The 12,862-nt window shown below is 42.0% G+C and overlaps 1 protein-coding gene across 3 annotated transcripts in view; it reads right to left on the bottom strand.

Annotated features, from left to right (window-relative positions):
- The window catches only part of palm2akap2 (PALM2 and AKAP2 fusion), a 73,097-nt gene that overhangs the window by 3,117 nt on the left and 57,118 nt on the right, over positions 1-12,862 (bottom strand). For 2 of the 3 annotated variants that reach the window (XM_088011030.1, XM_088011032.1), the window contains 6 exons: positions 6,022-6,240; positions 5,296-5,643; positions 5,006-5,104; positions 4,813-4,914; positions 3,019-4,420; positions 1,825-2,003 (listed from right to left, as the gene is read on the bottom strand). In XM_088011030.1, coding sequence (XP_087867156.1) covers positions 1,825-2,003; positions 3,019-4,420; positions 4,813-4,914; positions 5,006-5,104; positions 5,296-5,643; positions 6,022-6,240 — 2,349 coding nt within the window. The remainder of the gene's footprint in view (positions 1-1,824; positions 2,004-3,018; positions 4,421-4,812; positions 4,915-5,005; positions 5,105-5,295; positions 5,644-6,021; positions 6,241-12,862) is intronic. The other variant, XM_088011031.1, reaches the window with a different exon arrangement.

The following is a 12,862-nucleotide window of genomic DNA, read 5'->3' on the forward strand; positions in this document are numbered from 1 at the left end:
TGAAGTAGATACAATGTCCAATCAGAGTCGAGCTTGGTCTGAACCAAGCTGTGAACAAGCTTTTACTCCAGCAAGGAGCAGCAAAGTCTTAAAATCTCACCACAGGGATTAAATTCTGACATGCAAGTTTTAAGCTAAACTCTGGGTAACGACTCTTTCTGCATCAATAATCTCCCAAAAAGGAACTTTAAATCACATCCATTCAAATAAATTTCATCGAAGCGACTTGAAAAGTATTTAACAACAATAAGTTTCTTGGAGAGAATGTTTGCTTAATTTTAACAGCTGAAGTCAATTATGTGTTCCTGTTTAAACTGTGGCCATTATCTGATGACATGCGAAGCTGTCGTTTCCAAGTAAACAATGAAATAAAAGTCAATAAAAGTTTGCATGCTTCCTCTCTGTTTTGATATCACTTGTTGATAACTCAGGAACGCTGTTACTGTTGACTTTACAAGAAGACAGCTATCAAAACACTATTCTTCCGCTACATTAACGCAGAATCGTGCTTTTGGTGTCATAAAATTTAATAGCTATGGTTTCAGTGTACCCGCTAAACTGAAAGCTGTCCAGGGAGATCTGAGGGAAGCGGCTCACACTACACACAGAGAGTGACAGGAAGCAGCGGCAGGCTCCTGTACTCCATTGCACAAGGTAAAAAATACCCAAATTCTAAATATTTTTTTTTGATGCACAAAATAAGGCACATGGAGAAAATGACAGTTTTGAGAGATGTGCACACAATAAAATAGATATTTTTAAAACCTCGCTGCTCAAATTATAGCACGATGTACTAACAGTATAGTCTATTTACGGACTGAATAATTATTTAAAATGCCATCATGGGGGAAACTAGTTGGGCACTTGAGACTGTATCAGGTAACATAAAGTGCTTTGATGCATCCTTGTTATTGGAGACTGCACAAGTGGCTTACAAAAGGCAAAATGTGGATGAGGACACATGCAGAACCAACACAACAAAACCGAACAATGCAGTAAGGCAACAAGCAGACCTGGGATCAGATTTACACCCATGTATAAAATACATGTATAAAATACATTGTTTTCTTAGTTGGAGGGACATGCCTGCAGTTATAAGTATCAAGACATTCAGCGGTTGTCTAACTGTTAATAACCAAATACCTCTATAGTTCAAAGACGAACAGGAGTGTGTGAGTTTTTCTGACCCAGGTCTGTTTGTAAGGGCGGTTAAGGGAGCGGCGAGATGTCGGGGCGTATTGAATACCTCAGTGGTTACTTCATTAGCCCGCAACAAATGTGCATACTGAGCGACCAGCAGGAGAGAAGCAACAGGACAGAAAAGTCAACACATGATGTCATCATGAATAAAAGAATCGCAATTCATCATGTAGTCAAGACGAATTCAGGTTAAGGAATGTAAAGAGGTGTTGCAGTTTGCAAACTGTTACTTTTGTGTGTCTTTTGTGGCGTATCTGCATCATGTTGGGTAGTAAAATGAAAGGAATCCCCTTTATTTTGCCTCATGCGAGATCTCAAGCTGAATAATATGTGGCAACAGAAAGCCCCAACTTCAGTGACTTACTTTCACTTTGATTTTCACGCTTCAGACGGGGAATTTCCCCTTTTCTGTTAACCAGTCTAAGCTCATGCCAGCTGCTGACTTCATTAAGCACAACATGTGATGTCTGAGGCACTTTCTGTAAATATCTAGAGGTTTCACAGAAGAGCTAAAGGCTCATTTATTCAAGGAAAAAACAAAGGAGGATGGGTGAAAGAGATTTACACCCTCCATTCTGTAGTGTTGTGTTTGCTTATTTAAATCCTAAATGTTGAAATACTTACACTGTTGTCCTCCATCTTCTCTTTTCTCTTCACCTTGTGCGTTTCGTAATCTTCCAGAAGCGTCTGCATCAAGTTTTTGGGTCGTGATCCTCCCGAATCCTCGCTGCCGGCATCAGACAGAGCCCCTTCTGAGGGGGACGGGGAGACCGGCGGTGCGGGCCGAACTTTCTCAATTTTCCCTGAAAACCACAAATCAAAGTGACCTTACGTAATCAACGAGCTGCTTCCTTTTCAGAAAATTTGTTTACAGACCTAGTGTGCTGGAAAAATAGCCATGTCCCTTAAATTCTTTTGACACTATGTTAGGTAACAACAACAAGCATCAGCTGGAATTTCACATCACAGACATACAAAGTTGTGCATAATTGTGCAATGAAAGAAAAACAATTTATAGTTATAAAAATAATATGCTAATGTAGATCTGAAAAGTCTGTTATGCCTTTGTAGTCAGTTAAATAATGGCAGAAGAACATCTGCTGCAACTGCAACTGCAAGTGTTTTGGGGGATTTCTACCAAAGTTGTGTAACCACAGACATAAACTGTGTCAATTTCTATTCCAAAACAGTTCATTCTCACTCAGAGTGGATGGAAAGCACCTGGTAACATTAGTTTTTAAATATTGCAACAGATCCTCAATTAGATTTGGATTTGAACTTTGATTGGGCCAATTAAACGCAAACATGTTTTGACATCTCCATTGTGCTGTACTTATGGTTGCCATCTGGTAAAACATGCAGCTCCGTTTTTCTTTGTGTTGATCCATCATAAAATCATATGGAACAATCCGAATGTTGTGCTTTTAATGTGACAAGATGTCAACAACTTAAAGGAGTGTGATTTGCCAGGTTCAAATTCTGTAAAAAAAAAAAAAACAACAAACAAAAAATGTCCTACTAAGCACCTTACTTGTTTCATCAAAAAAAAAAAAAAAAAAATCAATAGACAATTCCTACACTGTATTACTTGTTGCTACAAATGATCATTCATACACAAAAGGACATTTTAGGCAAAAATATTTATGTTCTTATTTAAAAAACAGGAGTTGAATTATTATTATTATTCTAACACTGCATAAAAAATGCACAGTTAAATAAGAAATCTGCAGAATGCGCCAATTTCTTTATCCGATTAATTGTCACAATAATCGATACAATAGTTGATTCCCAAAACATCCAGCCCTAGTATGAACCAACCTGGCGCTGTCCGTGCTGTCAAGGTGAGTCTAGCTGGCAGGCTGTTGCTCTTCACCTTGTCTGCGGGTGTAATGGTGCCATGTCTCACTCCCGTCCTCACTGGTCCGTGACTGTTGCTGGGCGCGCCGCTGGGCCGGAAGACGACGGCAGGCTGCGTCTCCCGCTGCTTCTTCAGCTCTTCCTCCCTCTGCTGAGCGGCTCGGATCTCCTCCTCGATCATGGACAAAGTTTTCTGCTTTTTAGAGCGCAGGCGGAACGGGCCTTGAGCCGCCACTTCCACCTCGGGGCCTTTAGACGCCGCCGCTGTGCTGCGGAGCTCAGCCGCCTCAGAGTACTTACTGAAGTAGCTGAACTCTGGCTTCTCCGGGCTCGGAGGAGATGGGGGGCGGTAGACGGGGGTCGGCCTGGGGACGTGAGCCGGAACAGGAGCGGGAGCGGGGGTCGGAGCTGGAGCCGAGGAGGCAAGCGCCCGCGTGTAGGATGACTGGATTTTGATCCGTGGGCCTCCGTTTCTGGGCCTCTGCGGTGGGGAAACGGGCTGGGAAGGCGGAGGAGAAGGAGTCTGGAGCTGGGAAAGTCGGGATGAGGTGGAGGACTCCGACGCCACTCTTTCACCAGACTGTGTGTCCGGCTGCGGGGACGGGATGGACGGCGCGGGACTGGAAGACGCAGGCGACTGGAAGCTGGGAGCTCCAGTAGAAGACACAGGTGAGGATGAGACTGGCACTGGGCTGCTTGTGGAGGCAGAGGATGGAGACACCGGTCCGCTAAGTTGGGAGGAGTTCAGCTCACCTCCATTCTGAGCGGCGAGAGCGCTCTGGATGGCGTTTTGGACCAGGACCCCGGCGTGGAACTCCAACTCGTCTTCGTTTGGGCTGCCGCCGGCGCTCTGCCCGTTGACCGGAGTTGTGGGCTGAGGGGTTGGCGGCGATACTGGGGTGAGTGGTAATGGAGTCGGGGGTAGAGACGCCCCGCTGTCTGAAACATTATCCAAACTGAAGAGAGTCGTGTCCTGAGAGCGGACGGACAGCTCATCCAACCCAGAGTCAAACTCTTCTGGGTGGAACGGTTGGCTGAGATCTTTTCCTTCGTCCTGCTCCGGCAGGATCGTCATCACGGCTCGGGCGCAGGTAAATTCTTCTGCCAGCCCCTCGTCAGACCACGTCACGTGAGTCTCTCCGGTTTCTGCAACAAAGTCGCTGATGCCTGGGCTGCTCCTGGTTCCTGATTTACAGAAAGGTTTGGCAGAGTACAATTGAGGAGTTATGCTCTTCTTGGCAGCGTCTCCCTGCAGAAACTGCTTCCTGGCAGATGAGAAATCAATCTGCTCCTCCAGAATGTCCTCCTTCCTGGTTACATCAGGATCAAAGGTCACCATCGTTGGGGGACCGGACATGTGGGGCTGCGAGAAGACATTAGAAACATGGCAGCGAAAATGAGATGAAAACTAAAGCCATCACAAGCCATCAGCTTTTTTCATACTACAACACATTACAGCTGGAAACTATGGAGAGAAATTTGTTCTAATATTATTGCAAGCAAATTAATTTACAAACTGAAATTTGGAAAAGAAAGCATTTCAAAAATAAAACTTTGAAAATTTGCAATGTGTGTACAATAGTTGAACCTACATTAATGCAGTTTCCTGTTTTGTCAGATTTTTTTTATAATAATTTTATTTTTGAAAAAAATAGTTGAGCCTACATGAGTGGAGTTTGCTGTTTTTCTCAGATTTTATTTTTTCAAATTATTTTCTGCATGTTGTGTGTGTGTGTGTGTCTGTGTGTGTGTTACCTGAGCATATGGATAGGGATGATTTTGTTTCCGCTGCTTTCTCTCCTGATATTTCTTTAGAGATTCCAACTGGTCTCCGTCCAGCTGCTCTTCCAAAGGCACCTTAAATGATTAAACAGCCCGACAACTGATAAATCAACCTGTCAGGGGGTCAGAGGTCATAGAAAACCAAAGACAGAGGGCTGCAGTCTACCTCCTGAGGAGGATTCCACCAGCGCTGTGCAATCCCAGGGTTCTTCTTGACTGCCTGGTCTTTGATCAGCTCCTGGCGCTCGCGCTCCAGTTCCTGAACCTGGACAAGAAGTGCAGTTTTTGAAAAAAGTGTGTGAATATAAACACATTAAGTTGTAATGATTTTAATTCATGATTGGAAAAGGAAAAAGTGTTCTACTCAAAGAAAAATGTATCAGAGAAAAACCCAAACAGCACACCGGACTGTATTTTAGCTGTGGTAGTGGATCAACTACACACGACACACATTACCTCCTCTGACGGTCGCCTCCTCGTCACCCTGACCTGCTGCTCCTCTCCCGGTGTGAAGAGTTTTGCTGGTCGTCTCTCCTCCTGAAACGCTCGCAACTCAAACTTGACCGCGCCGTGCCCCGACTCATCTCCCTGGACGTGACCGTTGGTTCTTACGGCGGACTCCCCGTGGGGGGACGTGCTCGACCTTTGCTCCTCCACAGTGATTGATTGGCGATTGTCAGAGACACACACAGAAGAAGATGTTCCGTTGATACTGATTGGTTTTTTATGCTCTGACAGGGAGGGGTTTCCATTGGTGGGAGTCTCTGAAGCTGCGTCCAGCACCTGGTCCAGGTAGCAGATCTCCTGTGAACACATAAAGTGAAGAAAATTATATTTCACAGGCAGAAATGGGAAAGTAGACATTTTGATGCAGAATACAGCATATCTTAAATTGTACAAATATGTATCTTTTAGTCATATTATTTCAAATAATTTGGACACAAAAAAATGCATTTAAATTGAAAAAATAAATTGAACAAAACTAAGACATGAAATAAAAATGAAGAAATATTCCAGGAATATTTTCTTAAATCAATCAGCATTTTAACAAAATGAAAAGTAAAAATTCAAAACATTTGACTATAGAACTCTGGAATTTCGAAATACTTATTTTACACCAGCAATCATCCAGCAATCGTGGATGATGGTTTTTACAAAATAGATGAAATAAAAGCAGCATACTTGCACCACCTCGCTGTCTGGCGTCTCCGCTTCCACAACTACACTCTGGCCTTGGTTGCTGGGGCTTCTGAGGCAGCCATGTTGGATCTGCTGGCTCTCCAGCTCCATGTTTGCAGGCCTGTCAGTGATAACGCTGACTGATTCCTGGAAACTGACACTCTTCACGGCTCGCTCTCTTGGTGAAGCGTCAGTGGCATCCTCGGCTGCCCACCACGGGTTCTGTGTTGGCAAACAAACAGCATGTGCTTCAGAAGGTAGCTTAGTCACAACAATTCAGGCTCAAAGACAACAGTCAAATCCACTTAGCAAGAAGATTAACTTCTGACTTTTCCCTGGACCCTCTGAGAAAATACACACACACACACACTTCCTGTGTGTGTCAATCTGCATTGCAGCAGGAAAGTGTTTAATCCTCTGCTATCCTATAGTGCATTGACTGGCACCGACCACTAGAGGGCACCAATCACACGCTGATGCATCAACTGTCTCAATCAAAAAGGCATTTCTAAACTGGTATAAAACAACTTGGGAAAATGATGTGTAACATTTTCCTAAATCTAACAAAAGTCTTAGAAAACTTGGACAAATGCGAGAGACAATAATGATGCTTATCCCTAGAAGTGACTCATGTTTTCAGTGCCTCTTGGTATTATTGTGCTACAACAACAAACATTGATGTATTTTACTGGAATTTTATATAACACAGCAAAAAAAAAGTTAAAATAAAAGAAAAATATGACATACTTTTTAAGTTTTCTTTCACAGATAATCTGAAAAACATTTCAGGGTGGACATTTGTATTCAGAAAAAGCTTTACGCATGTACAACCTGAAATTTTGGACCATTTTTCTTTGCAAAACACCTGATTGTTGAGATTGACTGGACATAATCTGTTAATAGCAAATAAGTCCCACCACAGAATACTAATTCAACTTAGGGTGCATTCACACCCGCCCTGTTAAGTCTGCTTTAGTCCGACTCCAGTTTAGACTAAAACTGATTCATTTGGGGAATATGTGAATGCATAATCAAACTCTGATGTCGACCAAAAAGAGCTAAGTCTGATTCACCAAAACCAGAGGTACTGATTCCCTTAAGTGAACTGTGTCAACGTTCAAATGCACATATGAATGCAAGCGGACCAGAGACAGCTCCAAAAGCAGGAAGTGAACTGTAGCACAGGGCATTCTGGGTCAATATAGAAAAAAAACAAACACGAGAGTCTAGACCTAGAAGAAGAAATGGCTTGTGGTCTTTTGGCAAAAACTAAAGAGAAATCCTACAATCTGAAGCCACTACATTTTTGTTTACATTTTGCGAAGAAGGAAGTTGCGCTCATGTCTTCTTCTGAGGTTTTCGTCTCGTGTCCTTCAGTGTTTTTTGGTGCAGTGCGACCACAGGTGATGTGAAAGTGGACCACACCAACTGAAAATGTAACAAATGTTGCCCTTTTGGTCTCCAATCAAATCGACTCTACCAGACTATCAGGTGTGAAAACATCCTTAGTTCTCAACTTTGACTCCAAACCTCCCATTGAGTTTAAAGTTTTTGTGCATCCCCACATCATAATGCTGAAACCACCATGCTTCACCATGATGATGGTGTCTCCATGGTGATGTCCTGCGTAAGGTTCCCATCACATGTTTGCTCCTATGTCCACAGACCATCTTCTTGGCTTTCTTTCCACAATTGCAAAATATTAAGATGTGTGACTCATTTTTAAATCGCTGTATTATGTGTAGCTAATGTTTCACTTTCACTGAGATTTTCCAGGAAAGTAAGCCGCCCCGGAATCAGAGCTCCTGGTTCAGTGACCCATCCATACCAAACATTCCTGCCCTGCTGTTCAACAGCAGCTACATTTACACACTCCTGTGTTTATGACCCGTCTCTTTGTTCTTCTGAGGGTCTCTGACAAATAATCTATTGCCCTCTGCTTTTTAAAGGTCTTTGCACCAACTGCTTCTTCCATAAGCTTGTGTCTATCTCAAAGAGAAGCTGTTAACCTTTGTGTTTCCAACTTTTGAAAGTGTGTGTGGAGATTAATGAGGGTCACTTGAGTAAATTGGCTCACCCTTCAGTTAAAGCATGCAGCGGCATAGGAAAGTGGTGTTTGCAGCTATTTGAGCCTCTAATAGAACCAGTGACAGAGTGGACTGGGACTTATCATCAACCAGAGGGGTAAATCTAGGTCATTTTCATTATGTAGCCCTTCTCTGCCCGCCTGAATCCCCTCAATCCTCTTTTTGCATCTTTTCCTTCCTCTTGTGCTTCCTCTTGCCACAGAAACAGACACAGCAGCCAAGGAGTCACATGGTGGATTATGGCAGCCTGCTTGCTGAAAAGGACTTCTTGTCTATCTCATAATCAGGCAAAGATTTTTTTCTACACTTCGGTGTGGTCTTCTCCACCCTCCCCTGAGAAAAAATGTGGGTTTGAGAGTATTTTGCTCACTTATTTAGCTCAGTCCCATAAAAAAAAAAATACTTATTTGGTCCTTTTGAGATAAATACACCAGCACATTGTGTCTATTTTCCATTAGACTTAACAAACTTACAAAGATATCCAACAAATCATTGTCTCTTATCTTTTACAGGATGGCTTGAATTTCAGTCTAAAGTGAGCTTGGACGCTCCATGGCATTTGAAAAATTTGCCTCTATAATTGTAATAATTGATTCTCTGCAGATATCAGTGAATCTTCAAGTTATAGCACACTCTCATATCTCTGAATGAAGTGCTGCAGATTACTGAACAGTTTTTTTAAAAAAGCATATGAAATGCATATGCTATCTGGAGCTAGCAGAAACATCAATGAGTCCTATCAAAAGAGAGAGTAAGCACGCTAGCATTAGCCCAGCACTTCAGGAAATGTCACAGCATAAAAACATCCAAAGGAGCAATTTATTGAAGACTGTAGCTAGCTGTGTGTGTTGAGTAAGATTCCTTTATAAACACATTTTTTACGGTAACATTACGGTAGATTTGTCAAGTGAGTTAACCTCTTGTTGGAGAATTGTATGGCTCTTTTCAATGTTTTGAGTATTTTTAGAACCACAACACACTTGAACAATTACTACATTGCTTTTAGTAAAGGGTCAAAATATGACACAAATACAGAAACAGCCAAACACTCGACTAAAATCACCAAGTAGGGGAACACAGCTTTAAAAGTCAATACCATAGCATAATGACTCGCTGTGGACAAGGTAGCAAGGAGAGTTGCAGTAATTCACAATGCAAATCCTGGATGTATGCAGACACAAATGGGGAGCAAGGAGAATTTTGGGTGAACCAAGGAGTTTAAATACTTGATTACTGGATGCAACACAGGTGAGTAAACGAGTAGATGGGAAGCATCTGTACAGAAGGAGGAAGCTGAGCCACTAGTGATATAAAAAGCAACACCAGTGACTAACAACAGCGCAGCAAAATGAAACATATCTGGAACATCTCAACCAAAACAATCAAACTAAACTCAAAGTCCAATTGATATCTTCGAGTTTTAATAAGCTTTTAGCAACATTTTAGAGAAACAGCTGTCAGATTAAAGCTGAAAACTAGGAATACATGAAATTTTTTTACTATTCCCAGTTTCTTTGTCTTCAAGTCTCTCAGTTTTGCCTTTAAACAAGTCAAATAATTTTTCACTGTTAATTATGTCATTGATCATATGAGGACCAGATGTAGTCTCTAATTTCACACTCCCATCGAGCTCGCCGTATATGCGACACATGCATGTGTGTCCACGCAGGAATGTGTGTGTTTGTGCAAGTGTAGGAGTGTGTGTCCAGCAGACAGAACAGAGGGGGAGGATATCCTTTTACTGCCTCAGGAAAACAGAACTAAAGTACAGGAATGTCTCCTATGCAACACAATTCTGCTTCAAATGCAAGACTGAAAAAAGGGTGGATGTGACTGCACAGCGGTGCATCCACATCAGTGTGTGTACTTATACATGAGGTGTGTGTTGGTATGGTTTTTGCTTCACACTGAGGTGAACACACATTCCAAGCATAGCTTGCTGTCCTCAAGGCCCAGACTTTAATTCTTGTAATGAAGGACAATGTTAACCCTTCTTGTCCAAGGAAAGTTATCAAAGCGCATTTCTGAGTGTGAGGATGGGTACAAAAGAAAGTAAGTGCAAGTAAAAGTAAAACCGATCCTCTGCAGAGCTGTTATCAGGGAGGACTGTCATTGGTATAAAAAAGGGTGGAACTGGGTGAATTATGTGAAAACACATACCAAGCACTGTTAGTCAATCGTGGATGTTTCTGAGCCTGCTGAGCTCTACAAGTTGCCTCCATTCAGAACATCTGGAAATGCTTACACTCTGGCCGTCATGCACAAAAAACCCCGGCAAACACACAGACACATAAACACAATGTCAAAACATACGCGCTAAGCTGCATACTTAGAGAAGACATCCAAATCCACCCTGACTAGAAATAAAAGTCACATAATAACTTAAAGCAGAGATTGTGGGTTTCTCTATAAAACTTTCACTCCAATAAGATTTTTTTTTAGATACCACAAACAGTCTTCTATATTAGCTTAAATCTGACGATTTGGATTTTAAAACTCTGACTTCAGAATAATCACTCCTGTGTGTCAAGCAAGTACAGTTGGTTCCTGGCTCTGTTTCTTGGATAAATACGATCCTGTGGAGTAACTGGACCTGTCTGCAGGTTTGGCCTCCCCTTCTCAGATTCAAACAGCCTGGACTGTGAACTCTGAGCAAACACAACTATCCTGTGCGTATTCATGACATCAATGAGTATAACCTAGAATCAGTTTTTTCATACAATATTTAAGTTCAGTGACATTTTAGCATCAAGATCAAATATACTGTAGATTGCATGTATTGCACATTAGTCCTCTTCAATAAATATTGTCAAAATAGTGCCAAAAAATAAATAAATAAAAGATTAATCCTCACCTGTTGCTCTCAAAAACACCAACAGATTCATCTATTTCAACAAAGTCAGCTTTGGATCCATGCTACAGCAGAACAATAATTTCTACCATTAGTGTGTCTTCTTCTCGTAATCGTTATCCGTTTTCCTATTCGGTTCTGTCCACTTGGGTCCAGCCCTGATCCGTCCTGTTCCAGATTGCGGGAGCACTGGACTTTTCCGCGGCCAAGCCTTTTCCTCTCCTTCTTCCCCTCCTTTTCCTCCCCTCCCGTCTCTTTCCTCTCCTCCACAAAGCCTCTCCTTTCTGAGCGGCATTCCTGTCGGCTGCGTGGAGAGTCGTGATGTCATGGGCTAAATGTGTGCATACGCCCGTAAGCGTGCGTGTTTCTCCAGATGCCCACATGCACAAAGCTACCTACTGTGCAAGGCCTTACACACACACACACACACACACACGCACACATGCACGCACACACCCAGGCCTGAAAAAGCATCCACACTGCGCTTCCTCTTCACACACCCAGGTTCCCTTTAGCCCTCCAGCTTCTATCAGAATTGGGGGAAAAAGCAGAAAGAAGCAGGTGGGGCTGCTATGATGAAGAGACGATGACTGATTGGGGTGCTGGTATTTTCTTCTGTCATCATCTGCATAAAACTTGTGATTCAGTATCTTGTGAGGGTTAGACAGACTTAGTGGCTGCAGTCACAATTTAATGAAAACAATGAAACCTGCTGCCATATTCTAACGTGAAGCCTCCAAGCTTCAAAGTGTTTTATTAAAAGACAAATTACGGGCAAATAAATACTTATCTGAGAGTTTTGAGATTATATGAGCATAAAGTCCAAATCCTACTGTAAATTAGTTCAGCAGTATGGGAAAATATTCTAAATGAAAATGTCCACATTTTGTAACATTATTATGTATTTAACTGGAGTTTTAGTGCGTAGTTGTAAAGCAGAAGAAAAATAAAATGTTTTAATTTTTTTTATTATGAATAAATACGTGACATATTTACAGGGGCATCCCCAGCATTTTTCAAGGGGGTCATAGCCCCCCGAGAGAGTTATGTTTATGTCAGAGAAAGGCATACATAAGTGTTAAACACAATAAATAATTATATAATAAATATACAATCTAGTTCCTATCTGATCAGATGGACCGGCCAGATGGAAATCCAATGTCTATGTTGGTCTGTAACATAAAAACTCAATAAAATATAAAGCTTCTGGTTTCTAGATCAAATACTGGTGTAGTGGTTTAAAAGTACTTTACAAGGTACTTTAAATCCTGTGAACTTTCTGCCAGAAAGAACGTCAAAATCCTAAAGCTGTGTGTCTGCGGGTGTTTAGTGTGATCAGATACACGTTGGGACATAGGATCTGTGAAACCAGAGCTGACCTGAGTCATGGTTCACTTTCTCCGCTCACAAACACCACGGCAAGACGTAAAGGAGCTGGAAACACTTTCCTCAAATTTACAAGAGCCATTACAGGCTGCTGCAAACAAGCAACACAGGTCAGGATGTATGGCAAAACCTAGTGAGAAGGTGAAGATGTGGTTCTGGGCTGATTTACTACATTTATTCCAGTAAACAGTTTGAGGAAACTGAAGCAGACCATTTAGTTTTTTGCTGATTATTTTTCTTTCTAGCCACTCTGTTTAAACTAACCTCCAAACGTAACTATTTTGAAATGAAACGTACTTCAAAGCATGAGGTATTTTCTTGGTGGACTTGTCTTTCATCAGCCCAGACCTCTAAACAGTTGCAATTAGACTTTCAGTTTAATGGGTATACTAATTTTGATCCCAAACTGATGGAAATCAGAAGAGTGTGTGGAAAGCAGCAGGGTGGTCCATAAGTCAGGGGACCATTCTAATGTGAGTGAAACAGAGGCCTCAACAACAGCATTTATGGGCCCCGTTAA

The sequence above is a fragment of the Poecilia mexicana genome, unplaced genomic scaffold (genome assembly GCF_051168715.1).
Source record: "Poecilia mexicana isolate PSO_F unplaced genomic scaffold, ASM5116871v1 scaffold_12, whole genome shotgun sequence".
NCBI lineage: Eukaryota > Metazoa > Chordata > Actinopteri > Cyprinodontiformes > Poeciliidae > Poecilia > Poecilia mexicana.